At 32.6% G+C, this 15,973-nt stretch overlaps 5 protein-coding genes and 1 pseudogene across 7 annotated transcripts; 4 read left to right on the top strand and 2 right to left on the bottom strand.

Annotated features, from left to right (window-relative positions):
• The first annotated feature begins 762 nt into the window (after positions 1 to 762).
• On the top strand, positions 763 to 1,463 carry LOC111830189 (putative defensin-like protein 237). Its single transcript, XM_023781700.1, has 2 exons — positions 763 to 874; positions 979 to 1,463. Exons 1-2 carry the CDS (start codon positions 790 to 792, stop codon positions 1,227 to 1,229), a joined length of 336 nt encoding a protein of 111 aa, XP_023637468.1. The 5' UTR covers positions 763 to 789; the 3' UTR covers positions 1,230 to 1,463.
• Positions 1,464 to 4,114: 2,651 nt separating this feature from the next.
• Positions 4,115 to 5,694, top strand: LOC17884417 (splicing factor 3B subunit 4). Its single transcript, XM_023781679.1, has 4 exons — positions 4,115 to 4,197; positions 4,286 to 4,497; positions 4,588 to 4,759; positions 5,450 to 5,694. The coding sequence occupies exons 1-4, from the start codon at positions 4,161 to 4,163 to the stop codon at positions 5,554 to 5,556; spliced, it is 528 nt and encodes a 175-aa protein (XP_023637447.1). The 5' UTR covers positions 4,115 to 4,160; the 3' UTR covers positions 5,557 to 5,694.
• LOC17883875 (molybdopterin synthase sulfur carrier subunit) lies at positions 5,628 to 6,451 on the bottom strand. 2 transcript variants are annotated; one of them, XM_006288912.2, is made up of 2 exons: positions 6,327 to 6,448; positions 5,628 to 6,091 (listed from the first exon to the last, which is right to left on the bottom strand). In XM_006288912.2, the coding sequence occupies exon 2, from the start codon at positions 6,063 to 6,065 to the stop codon at positions 5,790 to 5,792; it is 276 nt and encodes a 91-aa protein (XP_006288974.1). In that variant the 5' UTR covers positions 6,066 to 6,091; positions 6,327 to 6,448; the 3' UTR covers positions 5,628 to 5,789. The 2 variants fall into 2 exon arrangements, with proteins under 2 accessions (XP_006288974.1, XP_023637448.1); XM_023781680.1 differs by having other exon boundaries at positions 5,651 to 6,081; positions 6,327 to 6,451.
• A 1,081-nt stretch (positions 6,452 to 7,532) lies between these two features.
• LOC17883975 (elongator complex protein 6) lies at positions 7,533 to 9,297 on the bottom strand. 2 transcript variants are annotated; one of them, XM_023781096.1, is made up of 5 exons: positions 9,025 to 9,297; positions 8,873 to 8,945; positions 8,208 to 8,419; positions 7,963 to 8,109; positions 7,533 to 7,862 (listed from the first exon to the last, which is right to left on the bottom strand). In XM_023781096.1, exons 1-5 carry the CDS (start codon positions 9,259 to 9,261, stop codon positions 7,737 to 7,739), a joined length of 795 nt encoding a protein of 264 aa, XP_023636864.1. In that variant the 5' UTR covers positions 9,262 to 9,297; the 3' UTR covers positions 7,533 to 7,736. The 2 variants fall into 2 exon arrangements, with proteins under 2 accessions (XP_023636864.1, XP_006288479.1); XM_006288417.2 differs by having other exon boundaries at positions 8,208 to 8,416.
• Positions 9,298 to 10,353: 1,056 nt separating this feature from the next.
• On the top strand, positions 10,354 to 11,301 carry LOC17884108 (annotated as a pseudogene).
• A 2,923-nt stretch (positions 11,302 to 14,224) lies between these two features.
• Positions 14,225 to 15,825, top strand: LOC17883283. Its single transcript, XM_006288277.2, has 2 exons — positions 14,225 to 15,066; positions 15,417 to 15,825. The coding sequence occupies exons 1-2, from the start codon at positions 14,299 to 14,301 to the stop codon at positions 15,540 to 15,542; spliced, it is 894 nt and encodes a 297-aa protein (XP_006288339.1). The 5' UTR covers positions 14,225 to 14,298; the 3' UTR covers positions 15,543 to 15,825.
• Positions 15,826 to 15,973: the final 148 nt, after the last annotated feature.

Genomic DNA, 15,973 nt, shown 5'->3' with positions numbered 1-15,973 from the left:
ATATATATATACTATTACTTTATTTATTTATTAGTATATAGTATATATATATATATATATATATATATATATATATATATATATATATTGAGATTTATATAACGCGATTTTAAGAGCTCCTAGGCGCTCTAAAGTGCGTCTCTACAATCCTACAAAATCATTAATCAATTATCATTTTTTTTTTTTGCTTAAGTGTAATTTTCCTAGTTAACTACATAGATTGAAAGTTATGTGTTTGAATTTCATATACATAGTAATTAACATTATATATGGCTTTATATGAATAAACTTATATAAATATATATGGATATTATTTCTAACTCTTCTTATTTTTTAATGGATAATTTTTTTTTCTACGTTACATATCTATGATATTATATTTATAATGTTTTATAATATAAATGGCTAAACCATTAAAAAATTTTAAATTATGATTAAGCATTTTAGGCATTAGGCATTGGATCACCATCCGTTTAGCGAGTTTAATTTTTTCAAAACACTACTAAATACCATCAATTCATACAAAAAAAAGGTTCAAATAAATAAGTGAAAGACGAATTTATCTAAAATATAAACCACCAATCTTTTCTTTACCCTTCCACGTTTCCTCTCTTTTAATTTTATTTTTTAATAGCGTCACATTTCCTTTTCTATTTTTCAGTTTTCTATACTTAAATTAAAAAAAAAACTATTATTAGTTCGTATTAAGTATATTTAAAAAGGAAAGAAACATAACGTATCTTGCAAGTAATGTACAAAATATTTTCAAAAAAAACTTTAAAAAGAATCATGAGTCATGCTACTTCCTTAACAGTTTCTTGTTTTCTTTTCTTTCTCGTTATAAACCATGCCAACAGTAGTCTCTTATTCCAAGGTATATCAATAATTATTTCTATCTTTCTATTTATATATAACAAGCATTAGCAATAGTTTAACCAAAAACGTTATATCTACAATTTATTTTTGATTTGAAAACAGGACCTCGTGCATCATGTATGATAGGACTTTATGCAGATGGGAAATGTGGAGCAAACGTAACAACTACGTGTAAGACTGAACTTGTAGGTTCAAGAATGTATCCTGCAAGTGTTATTGCTAATGTTAATCGATGCATATGTAATCAAGATTTGAAGATACGTAATCACTATTGCATATGTAAAAGAAGCGTACGTCCTCCTCAATGCGTTGACGTAACAGCCAAGTTAAGAGATACCGGTGTGAAATTCTGATTCTGATCGAATCCATGAGAAATGTTAAAAGAGTAATTCGAAAAAAGAAGATTATCTTGTTTGTTCTTCGAGATCGTTTGATTTGGAAGTTACTTTTGTAAACGTTTTTTTTATTTTGTTTGGGTTACCAATCATAGAATAGTATTTTTAGTGTTTGATCAAAATCATAAAATAAATAATGTTTATATTTGTTTGTATGTTTAATTCGGAATTTTTGTATTGTAAATAAAAGGAAATAAATTAAAAGAGTATCAAAGAGACATTATGTATTATAGACTATTGATAATGGACTCCATCTCAGTTTCTAATGCATTATGTATTATAGACATTATGTATGTTTCCTTGACTTTTGTAACAGTTTGATTATTGTTCAGTATTTTTCCTTTTCATAGTAAAAAATTTGATGTTTTTTTATTTGTAAATAAATAGTTTTCCGTTTTTAACTAATTATTTTATGAATATGCTGATTATTCGTTCGCGTACACTTAACTTTATAGACAGTTGTTATATATTTGTAGCTGTAACAAAATATATAAAGGAACTTCTTTGGTTACAAATGTTGTGAACTTTTGTCGATTTCTCTTAAACCTCTATTTTTATTAAATTATCTCTTTGATAAGTCTATTCTTTTTTTTTTTGTCTCTATCTCTTTGTTAATTCTATTCTAATTAAGTTAGAATTTCTAACACACAAATAGGTTGATATTTTTTTTTGGCTTAATTTTCTTTCTATATACCTTGTAGTTTTCGTCTTTTCTTGATTTTTCTTATTACTGAACAGAAAACAATATCTATTTCAGTAATACATTGCATAATTGCTAATATGTAAATAAAATCCTATAAGTGACATATGTTTTTTTATCGCCAAAAAAAAAAGTGACATATGTTTTTTTTTATGAAAAGCTAGCTTTTGTTCGAAATGTGAGTTAAACTTACATAACCACATCATTACTAAACTTAACACTAATAATCATAAGAAAAAGAAAACAATATAGAATACCATTTTGATACAAGATAAAATTTGAGAATCGACACTTAATTAAGGAGGAGTATAAGAGAAAAATCTTGGAGTTTCGGAATATTTGATCTGCAAAAAAGAATTTATTTAGATGATTTATTTTTCATTATAAAAAGGGCAAATAAATTCCAATAAAAAAAAAATTATGTCAACAAGTTTTTTTCCTTTTAACACTTCATGTCATTGATTGTTCAATATAATAATTATTCAATATAATTTTATTGTATTGATTATTATGACCTCCAAAAAAATCAACAACACACGCATATCAAACATCACAACGTTTTTATCTTCCAAAACGGCAAGTGGTTGATATAGCCGTTATCCCCTTTCTTGTGTTGTGTATATATAGAGGAGCGTATGAGTGCTTATCAAAGCTCTATCTCTACAAAATTTAAAATAAGATCACCTAAACCCTCAGGTACATGATCGGTTTAGATATAAATTAAGCTAAAAGTAAAAATAGCATATATGTACATAATATGAATACATATTTCCAAATTCTTGAAGATGAACAGATTTCAACCATAGAAATTTGTTCTTAGATGTAATTGCTTCTATGTTAGGAATGCAAGGGTCTAAAGTGAGTATATTTGATTACCCAATGATTGCTTGGTCTGACTGTACTCAATGTCTCGTAGTTTAAATTTTGTTGGTCAACTAAGACTCAACAAGATAGGAATTTAGGAATCAAAACACGAAACTGGTGAAAATGAAGAATTTATTAGATTAAAGGCAACCCTCTCAGATAAGTTACAATTTAGATGAAGTTATTTTACTTCTTTAGTATTGTTTATGAACTATTAGCTCAGAAATTATGCTTTGAAGCCAATCCTTTTGTTTGTTGCATAAGCCTTTTGGTTTGAACCTTTTTCTTGAATCTACTGGGTTAGTGCATAGTCTATGATTCAAACTCATGACTTGGATTCATATTGTTGTAAAATCTATGCATTGAATCTACTTGTAGGCATTGGTTGATTTGTGGATTATTCTTCGAAGTGATGGATTGATTTGTTAGTTGTCGCATGATTTTTATATAATTGACTCTGTATTGTGTAAGTGTGATCTACTTCTAACTTGATTATGTAGCTTGTGTGGTTTATGTTTTGAAGTTGTGACTTGATTCGATTGCTTGTTATGTGTAGTTAGACTTTGTTTACTTGAATCTGTGTTTAGTGTAGTTTAATGCTAACTTGAATATGTTTGGATATATTTGGCCTTAGATAATTAGGATTTGTATCCTAACTCCAAAACAATGGTTGTTAGTTGTTAAGTCATATTTTAACAGTTTATTTATGTAAATGTTATATATTCGAATCTGTGTAAGTAGTGATAGATTCTGAGTTTCATTTTCATATAAGTTGAGAAGGTGATTTGTGATGATTCATCATTAATATCTACATTTCTTTGCTAATAATCCTAAACTCTAAATTGCATATATAATTTCTTGGTGACTAATAAAAATGACGTTAGATCATCGGTTTCGAACGGAACATCAAATCAAACATCACATAAACGAGTTTTCGTAATTTTTAAACTATGTAAATTTCGTAAAAATTACTAACATTATTTATTTTGAGGGCTAATTCGTGGATTTGACGGTTTTATTCAAAATAAATAACGTTGGCAATTTTGATATTTATTTTCATAAATATTATACTTTTGATTTTTGACAAAAAAAAAAACAAAACTATACAAAAATAAATTGAAATACCAAAAAAAAGTATATGTTATTATTCTCGAACACTATTAAACTCTAGAGGGTTAAAGAGTCATTTTACTGATTTACCCCAATAGACAAGGATAGTTGGGCAAATTACAATTTCAACCCTCTCGAAGCTTCTTCTTCTTCTTCATTCATCTTCTTCCTGAGCTTTAGGGTTTCCATTGATCTGATCAACAAAATCAGCTTCAATGTCCGGTGGAAATTCCAATTGCACCGTCTACATAGGTAAGTGTCTCTTCCAACATCTCTAATTTTGATCTCACTGTTGAAAATTTCTCAGAAACCACCGATTGAATTCGAAGGAAATGAACAGGGAACGTAGACGAGAGAGTAAGCGATAGGGTTTTGTATGATATAATGATTCAAGCTGGTAGAGTAATCGATCTACACATACCTCGTGATAAAGAAACTGATAAACCCAAAGGCTTTGCTTTCGCTGAGTACGAGACTGAAGAAATCGCCGATTACGCTGTTAAGCTTTTCTCTGGTCTTGTTTCTCTCTACAGTCGAACTTTGAAGTTTGCTGTGAGTCGTTGTTCTCTCTGTCTTTTGACTTTTGGAAATGATAATGAGATGAATGTTTATTGTGGTTCTTGATTTTGTTGTGGATTTTAGATATCTGGACAGGATAAGTTACAGTCGAACTCTGCGAATTCGGGTCATAGAATGAGGCCTCAGCCTTTGGCTTTCGAGCATTCGGATAGAGGTGTTTATCATCATCATTCGGAGAGGTTTTCGTCGTCATTGATTTCTCCGCCTTCGCCTCTGCCTTTGGATTACACACAAGGTTTGTTTCTTTTTGGTTTATTTATCTTTCTTGATTCGTGGAACAAATAGAGAGATTCGATAGCTTTCGTTTTAAAGCATTGGCACAAGTAAGGCGAAATGTAGATGGCTGTCTCGATGTATGGTTAGTTTGGCTGATAAGTTATGAGAATTTAGATGCTTCTTTGCCAAATTCAACATAGATGACTAAATCAAGAACCTTCTTGCGCAATCTATTTGTCTTGAAGTATAAGACTTAATGTAATTTGGTCTGTTTGGTTAATCTTAATGGCTATTTCACTAGTTTGACTGGTGGAGTTATGAGAATTAGCTGCTTCTTTTCCGAGTTCAACACAGATTATAAGATCAAGAACCTTCGGTTCATTCTAAATTGTCTTTAGGAGTATGAGAGTTGATGTTATTAGAGTTTTGCTGGTTCTTTGCCAAATTTTTAACGCAGATGACTAAATCGAGAAACCTGCTGCTCAATCTATTTGTCTTTCTATAGGACTTAATGTTCTTAGATATGTTTGCTTTATATAATAGTGATCATTAGCTTTCGTGCTGGAGATATGATAATTAGCTGCTTCTGTGCTAAATTCAACACAGATTATGATATCAAGAACCTTCGGTTTATTCTATATTGTCTTTCTGAGTATTAGGTTAATGTTGTGTACTTCAGTCTGTTTTTTATTTTTGTGCATTTTTGCAGAACCACCTCCACCAGGAGTATCAAATGGAGCCAGTTTGGAGTATAGTAGAAGGGCTCTTGGTTCAGCGCTAGACAGTACCAACCATTCAAGACCACGTCGCTACTGAACTAGTGATAACACACTCTCTTTTCTTTTTGTTAGAATGTGATTGTAATGATCCAAGGAATGAGAAACACATGAAACTGGAAGATTTGTATAACTGATGTAACCTTTCTCTTGTTATAAAGACAGATATTTCTGTGAAGTTTATGACAAAAGTACCTTAACTGTTACATGTTTGATTATTACCAAAGAAAGTACAAGCCCTGAATTTAGGGATTTATACAATTGCAAATGCATTTAGCCGCCACTTATCGGAGGTATGATAGCTAACTCATCTCTGTGTTGAACGACCGCGGAATCGGTTGTATATTCCTCGTTCAAAGCTAGAACCACACAGCTACGAACCTCTTCCAAGCTCGGGAACTTAAGCACCAACTCATCCATACATTTCTTTGTTGTACTACCTGACGGCATCTTCAGTGTTAAATCAGGCACACCGGTGAGGTCGCGTGCTCTAGCGAATAACAACACTTTGATCTCTACTGTTTCAATCTTTGTAATTTCTTTGTCCATGGCCAAAGACAAATACCTAAAAGCACCTGAAAACCCACAAGTTATGAGTCTTCAACACAAAAGGAAAAGAGATAGAGAGTCTTCAACATGAACTGACACAAATCACAAACACAAACATTAAACCAAATCAAATTGTAGTATTCAGAGAGAGAGAGATACGATTTATGAACAAACAACTATCACAGAGTAGTAAATCGTATCTTTGATTCAAAGATGTGTAAAGGATAAATTGATCTAAGCGGTGGTTCGATTTCAACATACCGGGAGGCCGGTCGGTGGAGGAAACTAGCCGGAGATCTCGGGTGGGAGAGATTGGAATGTCGAAACCAATCACGGCTCTGTTGTTGTTTAGTTAGCCAAACGACGACTGTTTTCTCTGGTTCTATCACAAACTCTTATTATTACTAAAATACACCCCTGTGTATATTTTGTTTAAAACCCTCTTCTAGTATATTATTAATGAAAAGACCCGTTAAATTAAAAAAATTACTAAAAGGTCCAAGAAACCTTCGTTTTATCATGGAGGACTTGGTTGCTTGAGCTGTAGAATTTCAAGTTTGGTTTTGTTCGATGCTCCTGGCGTAACTTAAGTATATATACTAGGCCGGGTCGGATAATACGGGTCGGGTAATTTGGGTACTCGGGTAGTTCGAAATTTGAAAAACGTTTCCGGAAATAACCGAATTACATAATGGGTTGGATCGGTTTGGGTATCGGGTTTTTCAGTTATTTTTTTTTGCTTACCAAAATGAACCGAATGTTTAAGATTCTCGGTTAGATTAGTAAAATCGGATCATAAATCTCGGTTAAGTAGGGCAATTTTGGTTAATTTCGGGTAATTTGGTTATATCGGATCGGTTATTTTGGTTAATTTCGAGTAATACGGATAATTCGGTTATATCGGGTCAGTTATTTTGGTTAATTTTGGGTAATACGGGTAATTCGGATAAATTCGGATAACCGATCGGTTAGGCCGAACTGAATAGACCTGAACCGGTAACCGACTGGAATTTATTAATCCTTCCGATCGGTTATCTCTGGTTAACCGAAACCGAACCAAAAACCGAAAATCTCGGTTCGGGTCGGTACTATTCCCAAGGCTAATATTATACGTTGTAGCTAATATTTTTACTGCAATAGTACAAAATACTTCACACCAGATGCTGAGGTTTATATGTCCCTCAGCTCATTCACGCAGGGCTATGTTGGGTTGTTTATAATCTATGCAGAAGGTGTCCCAGGTGATGAATCAGGCAGCTAGACTCAATGAAATGTTAACAGAGGTAAGAGTCCCTGTGATCCGCCCTGCTCTGCCATCTCTTGGCGCATGGCCAGTTTTGAGCCTTAGATGAGAAGCCGATCATAAAATGTATCTTATGTACCGATAGAACATATATATATATGTTTTGGTGTCATTCCTATGCAAAGTAGTTTACAATTTTATCTATCACTTTTGTAAGTCTGGGATTGATCATGGGAGACACACCAAGTAATAGGGTGTTTGACTCATAGCGAAGTAATGTAATAAACTGACAACCAGATAAAATGTTGAGCAGAGTACAGAATGTTTTCAACCTAAATGTAGTAGCTTCCTCATGAGAAGAAAACAAAACTTCTTGATGCATTTCACTACCACACCATTAAATATCTCTCAAAAAGGGTCTCTAATCATCAGCTTCTGCAACCAGGATAGAAATAGTCGATACCGTTTTCCTTGATCCTGAATTGAAAGTTCTGCAATTTGTTCCTCGAGTTACCTCGACCTGAGTTGCTTATCCCCTTGTTCAGAACAGTCAACTGCAAATGCAATAAGCCAGTAAAATCATTAAGACACCATGAATATCAAACAAAAGGTTCAATTAATGATTTGACGAAAAAGAGTATTGTGATTACTTACTTGGCCATGTACATCATTTGCTAAACCAGAGGCCAAAGGCTCTGCCTTTATCACAACATCTGCTAGGCATACCATCTGTAGCAAATATGCAGGTCTCTCCATGCTTGCGTATATATCTTCATGATTGAGAATGACCAATGAACAATTCTGTCTTCAGAGAAAAACAAAGATTGCCTGTTAAAAGAACTCAAAAAGAAGAAAAACCCTATAATGTACTTCAGAAGGGGTTAGAGCCTCTAGCTTACGCTTTCAGAACTTAAGGTGTGGCAGTAGTGTAAGAAGTCCAAGACGTGATCTGAATTGCTGCCAGTAGTAGCAATTTCCAGAAGAGACATATCATCCACCATAACGGTTATGTTACCACTTGTTACACTCTGTAGCTTTCGAACGGCATCTTGTATCTCCCGAAATAGTTTCGCAACTGCACTCACATTGTCTTCCATTTTATCCCCATCTACTAAAAAGATTTCAGTCAAAGAAAAACAGAGTTATATCGGCACCTCACCAACAAGGTTTAAAGATGAAAACTGAATGAAACGCCCACTACAAGTCGATGAAAACAAATCTGTTTGATAATAAAAGTAAAATCTTGAGGTAGAATCTAAGCTAACCCACCAAAACTCATAATTTGTGTTCACAATACAGCCTACTAGTTCAGAATCTGATTTGCAGAAATCACTTGCTTTGAAAGAAGAACCAATGATCAAACAATGAAGAACACTAAAATGAACCCAAAAGTTAGGAGATTTGTTCTAGAGATCCCCTACTCTTCAAGGCCAATGCACTTCCAACCACTCTAAGTATACTTTACCAAATACTAACTAAAGCTCTTGTAACCTACTGATGTGACATTAAGCATTAGCTAAACTCTACTTCTTCTAATCAGATTCGTTTACCTGAAAAGTCTCACCTGAGCACTTAATCATGAGCATGTCAAAGAACACCAATCTATTATTCGTCTTATGGGTAGCTAAATTACATCCCTGTAAACAATGGTAGGACACTGAGAATCCTTATATGAAAAAGTGGAGACAAAAACAGCAAAAAGATTGAAACTTTTACCAGTTTACGCAAGATTCGATCATAATGAGAGAAAGGGCGAGCAAAAGCGAGAAAGATAAGAGCGTCAGAGGAAGAAGGAGAGAAAACACGTTTCATCAGCTGGTGAAGCACAAACGAACCACTCGTCTCTACACAGTCTTCGATTAGTACTACTTTCCCATTTAGTGGCGATTGGTTAGGTAGCTGCTGCTCGTTAAACCCTAAAGCTAAATCCAGGAGATTCACAGAACGATCCATGGAGAATTTGGAAGTGTGGAACGGAGAAAGAAGAGAGAGTACAGAGGAGAGATTTTAGGTTTTTTTGTCAAAAGGAAGAAGAAAGACATTTTAACAATTAAGACCTTTAAGTTTGATCAAGTTTATATTCAAAACCCGGAAGAATAGATGTTTCTTAATTAATCCCCTGATAATGATATTATGATAATAATTTATAAATAACAAAAAAATATTTGAAAATTATCATATTTTACTATTTATATCATATGTGAATTTTATTAGTTATTTTGTTATTTATAATATATTATTATTTGTTACATTTTTTTTACTTAAATAATTTATTGATTATCACAAACCTTAGTTTTATACAAATTTAGACAATCATTAACATAACGGGAAAATTCCATAAAAATTCCCCATCTAATTTTAATTTGGAAGTTTAATACCCAAAGTTATTTGGTTGGAAAAAAAAATGCATGGTTTATAAATTTGTTGTCTATTAATACATCAAGTATATAAAAATTGTCGAATCGAAGAAACCGCTTAACAAACAGAAATCGGATTGACGGAATCACTAAACCGGGGTTAATGGAATTACACTAAACTTAGGGTTTATCGATCCCAATTCGATTTGGGATAATAGCAAAGGACAATGCAGTCTTTGGATAACCCCAAATTACCCGTGTGTTTAGGGATTAGTAATTTCGTCAACCTCGGTTTAGTGATTCCGTCAATCCGATTAAACGGTTTATTCGATTCGACAATTTTTATATACTTAATGTATTAATAGACCAAAATTTAATAAACCATGCATTTTAATTCCAATCAAATAACATTGGGTATTAAACTTCCAAATTAAAATTAGATGGGGAATTTTTATGGAATTTTCCCTTAACATAACCCTATTATATTGTTTACTTATATTATTTCATTAGTTAAAAATAAATGGAAAGTGTGTTTTTTTCATTAAGTAGAAGTAACAAAAAAATAAATGCGGTTTTCCTTTTTTGATTAATTGTGTGATTGTGTAGTTTAATTTTTTCCATTTTTTACAAAACCGCTCCGCTTATTAGTGTTACCCTTCAAGGCCTTTGTCTCGCTGTGTCTCCCAACATGGAATGTAACAAGGATGAAGCTAGAAGGGCAATGGATATAGCTGAGAGGAAAGTTTCAGAGAATGATTACTTTGGAGCCAAGAAATTTGTTAACAAAGCTCAGGTTTTGTATCCTGATCTTGTTGGTTTGAAACAAGTGTTGATGATGATTGATGTTTATATCTTTGCATAAAACGGAGAAGCTGACTGGTACAGAGTTCTCGGTGTAGAACCTTTGGCTGATGATGATGCGTTGAAGAGACAGTACAAGAAGTTGGCTCTTTTGCTTCATCCTGATAAAAATAGGTTTAAAGGCGCAGAAGGTGCGTTTAAACTTGTTTCACAAGCTTGGTGTTTGTTATCTGATAAGGTCAAGAGAAGTGCTTATGATCAAAAGAGGAAGTTGAAAAAAGCAAAGAAACCACCAAACCCACCACACAATGTGAATCAAGATGCTAGAGGAGGCGTGGATACGAGTGCTAGGGCTACAAGTGATAAGCCAAAACCACCAAAACCACCAAAACCACACAAGCCAGCATCTTCTTACGAGCATCAAAATGTTAGAGACTATGTGTATCCGAGCCCTAAAGCTAGGAGTTATAAGCATGCCCCTGCTCGTACTGATTCATTTGAGCAAGTGAAAGATAATATGTGGTTTTGGGCAAAGTGCAATAGATGCAAGACACAATGTCAATATCTAGCGCCTTATTGTCATTACAAGACCATACATTGTCAAAACTGTGGTCAGGATTTCATTGCAACCCAAACTATGAAACCAGTCAACTACTCATCATCTCCTCAACAACAACAACAACAAAATAGAGCAACAAACAAAAGCACCAATGGCGCTTCTTCTTCTTCATCTGCAGCTCAAGAAACTCCACAAGCAAGTGCCAAAAGTTCAGCAACAAACGAAGAAACAATTGGAGCCCAAAAATGGAACGCCCAAAACACATATGTCACATGAAACGGTTGCTGCTGCAGAAAAGGATGTTCTTACACGTTTCTTGAATCCTTAGCTGAGTTCTGTTTTTCGCCTGTCACGAATCCTTTTTCGTCTCTAGAGTTAACTACAAGATTTTCATGTCTTTCACGACTTGTGGTCTAGTTTAAAGATTTGTGGTAGTTCTGTTTGATTCAAGAATATTGGGTTTCATGACTTCGATTGATGAATTCTTATTAATCTTTCTATGGTTTTAGCTCTGTTTTTTCCACAACTGTTTTACTAAATCTTTATAGGACAGCTTCTGCTGTTTTTCTTCTCTAATCACATCCAAACAGTTTTCAAGAAAACAAACGTTTGTGTGTTCGTAATGAAACATATGTATTTGTTGGGTTTATAAATATTATGAGATTATAATTGAGGGGTGTCGATTTTTATGTAATATAAAATTTTATGAGATTATTATGTTCAAGATTATAATTGAGGTACTGGATTTGTCAAACAATGTCGCTAGCTTGGATTAGGATAAGTTATACTCTCAATGGCTTCCACTTTTGTTTTTAAGTGTATGTATGGTCAGGTGTATAACCTACCAAGTACTACTAATCAAGTATACTTTTACGTGAACTAGGATTAGTGAATTTTATCATCACCCTATAGAAAACAAGAGAGTCGTACGCATAGAAAGGATGTATCTATTTTAACATTTTTGAAGTACAGTACCAAAATCTATTTTGGCTTATAACCTTTTATTTTGTAGTATTTTCATAATCAAACCCTTCCATTTGAATAAATAACAAAACTTAAAAGTAAATTTTATAATTAAATCACAATCAAATCGCAAAATTGGAAACAAATATTTATTACATCAAAAAGTTTCCTTAAAATCTCTCACTAATAAACCGAATTTCTCTCCAATATATTTATATAATCTTATTTGTTTAAAATTTATATTATTACATAAAATATATTTAAAATAAAAATAAAAAATTTTTTCCACACATTTTGCAATTTAAATTTTTGAAAACGGAGGTATTTAATTCAATCAATAAAGGAAAATATATATGTACAGACTAATATGTTTACAACTACAAATGAGCATGAACTTTTATTTTGATCAAGTATCCAAATTAAAAAATTTATTAGTTTAATCCGGTTCTTTATTTAAGAAATTTAAAAAAAAAGTTTCAGAATATTATAAATTTTAATTTTTTAACAAGTTTATAATATGATAAATATTAAAACTTTTAAAAGCTGAAAATTATGATATTTTATTTAAGTTTTATAGAATATTAAAATAATGAAAAATATTTAAACTCTACAGAAATTAAAAGTATTATTAATATTTTAACTCTATAAATATTTAAAATATAATAATATTCTACATAAATATGATTGAACGGGTTTGAGTTTACATAAATATGATTATATTTTTCTGCGGATTGTCTATATTTAAAATCTTTTACGGGCTAAGTTAAAATATAATTTTTTATTTACAACAAAATCGTCCCGCGTTGTACCACGGGCTTACCAAATATATCTATGAATCTACTTATAATAAAAATTCATAAAATTATATTAAATTAAATGAAATAAACACGTATAAAACTAAACTATATAAACCAACTACGAAAATAATCAACCAAAGAAATATATTAAACTATGGACCCGTGGTGTACCACGGGGTAAATCCTAGTAGTAATAGAAAACAAGAGACACATAGAAAGGAAAGAAGAACATCAATAGATGAGTAAGCTTCCCTAAGCTATTGTATATATCTTTCTCGCAAATCTTGGTTCTGGATATTTCTCAGTGAAGGTTTATACGATTTGATAGAGGAAATGAACTAGACAACAAATGGCTAGATGTTGAAACTTAAAACAAGGGAAAAATCGACACCCCTCAATTATAATCTCACAATAATTTTATTATGTATCATCCCTAAGATGTTGATGATTTAATGCATATTATAATATTTCTATGTAATATAAATTTTAGATGAAATCTTGTTTCAAAAAGGTGAAAACCTCAAATATTTGGTTTTTGGATTCTTAGTAAATATAGGTGAAATAACTCATAAAATTATTAACAATGTTGATTGTAGAAGTTCTTGAGCATTGATATACGAGTATATGTACAAGTAATATACAATAAAAGTTTACAAGAAAAAAGAAATTACAATTTTATTTTAATTAGTTTTAAATAATTGGGGTTTTAATAAAATGCCAAGTGTAATTTGGGTCTTTTGTTTTAAAAGAAAAACAAGACTTAATATATTTTTTTTCAATTGGAATGAACACCAACATTAGAATTCAGAAATAAGGCTATTTAAGTATGGTCCACATTTTTCGTTGTTAATTTGTTTAAGAATTTAAAATCAACAAATTGTTTCATTGACTAATATATATTTTATAATAATTATTATTTGAAGCACTTGGAGTCTAAAAAAGAACATGAAAACTGGAATAACTGTTTAACATAAAAATTTATTAACAAAAAATGATCCCAAAGTAGAAGCTAACATTTTTTTTTTAATTTTAGGAGAAAACTACATGAATTTTTGTGGTTGTCCAAATTATACCTCGTTTGATAAATATTTTTGATTAATATCTCATTTTAAAAGAATAGTCGGTTTTAAACACGCGACTCTTTTTAAACAAATATCCAAAATAATTATACACCGAAAATATATTTAACTTTATCTTTAACTATGTCTAGTACATTTTACGTTCAATTTTATTCCGCTAACTTAAACTTCATTTATTTTTCTCATTCTAATCATCTAAAATATTTTCTTGATCCGCACTATCCAACCCGTCGTGTGATTTAGCTGAACATAGCGATTGACACGTAGCCAATTAGATATGTCCACGTAATTACTTTCTCAAAGTGGATAAGAACCTTTCTCTTTGATCATCACATCAACCGCTCTATTTTTGTGATCCTTTTCCAGAAAAAAAAAATTAAAATTTGGGGTTTTTTTTCATTAGGGTTTTCTGAAATCGTCCGATTCGATTCACCATGGATGATGATGGGTTACTCGATTGGGAGATGCTTCATGGGTCTGATTCAGAATCAACTGATTCGATCATATCTGAGATGAGTTCGAGTGTAATCAATGACGGTATGATTCTCTCTGATCATTTCTCTGCTGATAGTCTCGTAAATATGAGCCACAGTGAAGTTGAATCGGGTGATTCGAATCCGGTAGAGGTTGGTGTTGATTTGGGTTTGGATGATTGTGTTAGAAATGAATTAGGGATTTATGATTCAAAAACTGGAACTTTGGGTGATGGTGAGGTTAGGCTGAGTGGTTCTGAAGCTGGAAATGAGAAGCACATCGAGAACGATGCTGCTGCTGAGTTAACTGGTGGAACTGTATCTCACTACGTATCAGATGATCTCGAAGTCGGTGTTGAAGAGCCTATTGAAGATTTGGGAAAGTCTTGGTCTGGTTCAGTGGGAAATGAATTGGTTTCTGGAGATTCTGGGATTGTGAGTGGTGAAGATGAGATTGTTTCTGATAGTGGAGTTGCTTCTACTGAAGAAATTGAGGGGAATGTTGTAGAAGTTGGACCTGTGAGATCTGGTGATGAAGGTAAAAATAGAGAGACTGTTTGGTGGAAGATGCCATTTGTGCTTCTCAAGTACTCTGTGTTTAAGATTGGTCCAGTTTGGTCTGTCTCTATGGCTGCAGCTGTGATGGGTTTGGTTCTCTTGGGACGCAGATTGTATAATATCAAAAAGAAAGCTCAAAGGTTCCATCTTAGAGTTACTATTGACGATAAGGTACACTATATCTACTTTTCAGCCTTGTGTTGTATCATTTTTCTTGAAGTTGGTAAGCTTAGTCTAGAATGATTCGTTTTAGGAGGAAGCTTTACTCTTTATGTTGCTTTGATGCGGTTGGTCTGACATGAGCTGTAGAATTTTAGGTTTAGTTTAGTTCAATGATTGTCCTGTCCTGACTTAACCCAAGAATAGATTTTGTAGTTAATATGCTCTTGTGATTGTTTGAATCAAGAACAGAAAATGCTTAGATTTGATTTTGTAGTTAATATGCCTCTTTTGCATGTTACTCGTTTGGTGTTGTTTCCTTCTATCATTATCACGTCTTGGGTTGTTTATGATCTGTGCAGAAGGCGTCGCGTGTTATGAGTCAGGCAGCCCGACTCAATGAAGTGTTCACAGAGGTAAGAAGGGTCCCTGTGATCCGCCCTGCTCTACCATCTCCTGGTGCATGGCCAGTTTTGAGCCTTAGATGAGAAGCCGATTTCTACAATACCTTTACACAATGGAGAATCCATAGTACAATGTCTCATTATGCTATGTATCAAAAGAATACAAATGTGTTTCTGTCGTAACTCTATAACTAGGTTATTATCTTATGAAATCGCTTTTGTGAGTCTCGTCCCTGCTGTGGGAGACGAACACATAGTGATAACTGTAGCGATCTATGTATTATGTCCAGAGAGACTGAAAAGTCCCAGTTGGTAGGTGTTTTTATTTGTTTGATCTAATAATATCACAAGCTATGGTATGGTCTCATCGTGGTTCAAAGCTTGGAAAACATGAACAAGATGAAACAAACGCATCAAAAAGATAGATAACATATCCACAAAAGTAGAATTGAACACTAAAAATGTTGAACTTGCAATCTCTTATAGAGACAGTCAGACAGAGGACAGTTCTCGCA

This window comes from Capsella rubella, unplaced genomic scaffold, assembly GCF_000375325.1.
Source record: "Capsella rubella cultivar Monte Gargano unplaced genomic scaffold, Caprub1_0 scaffold_6, whole genome shotgun sequence".
NCBI lineage: Eukaryota > Viridiplantae > Streptophyta > Magnoliopsida > Brassicales > Brassicaceae > Capsella > Capsella rubella.
The sequence above is the reverse complement of the archived record's forward strand: the minus strand, read 5'-3'. Positions and strand labels throughout refer to the sequence as shown.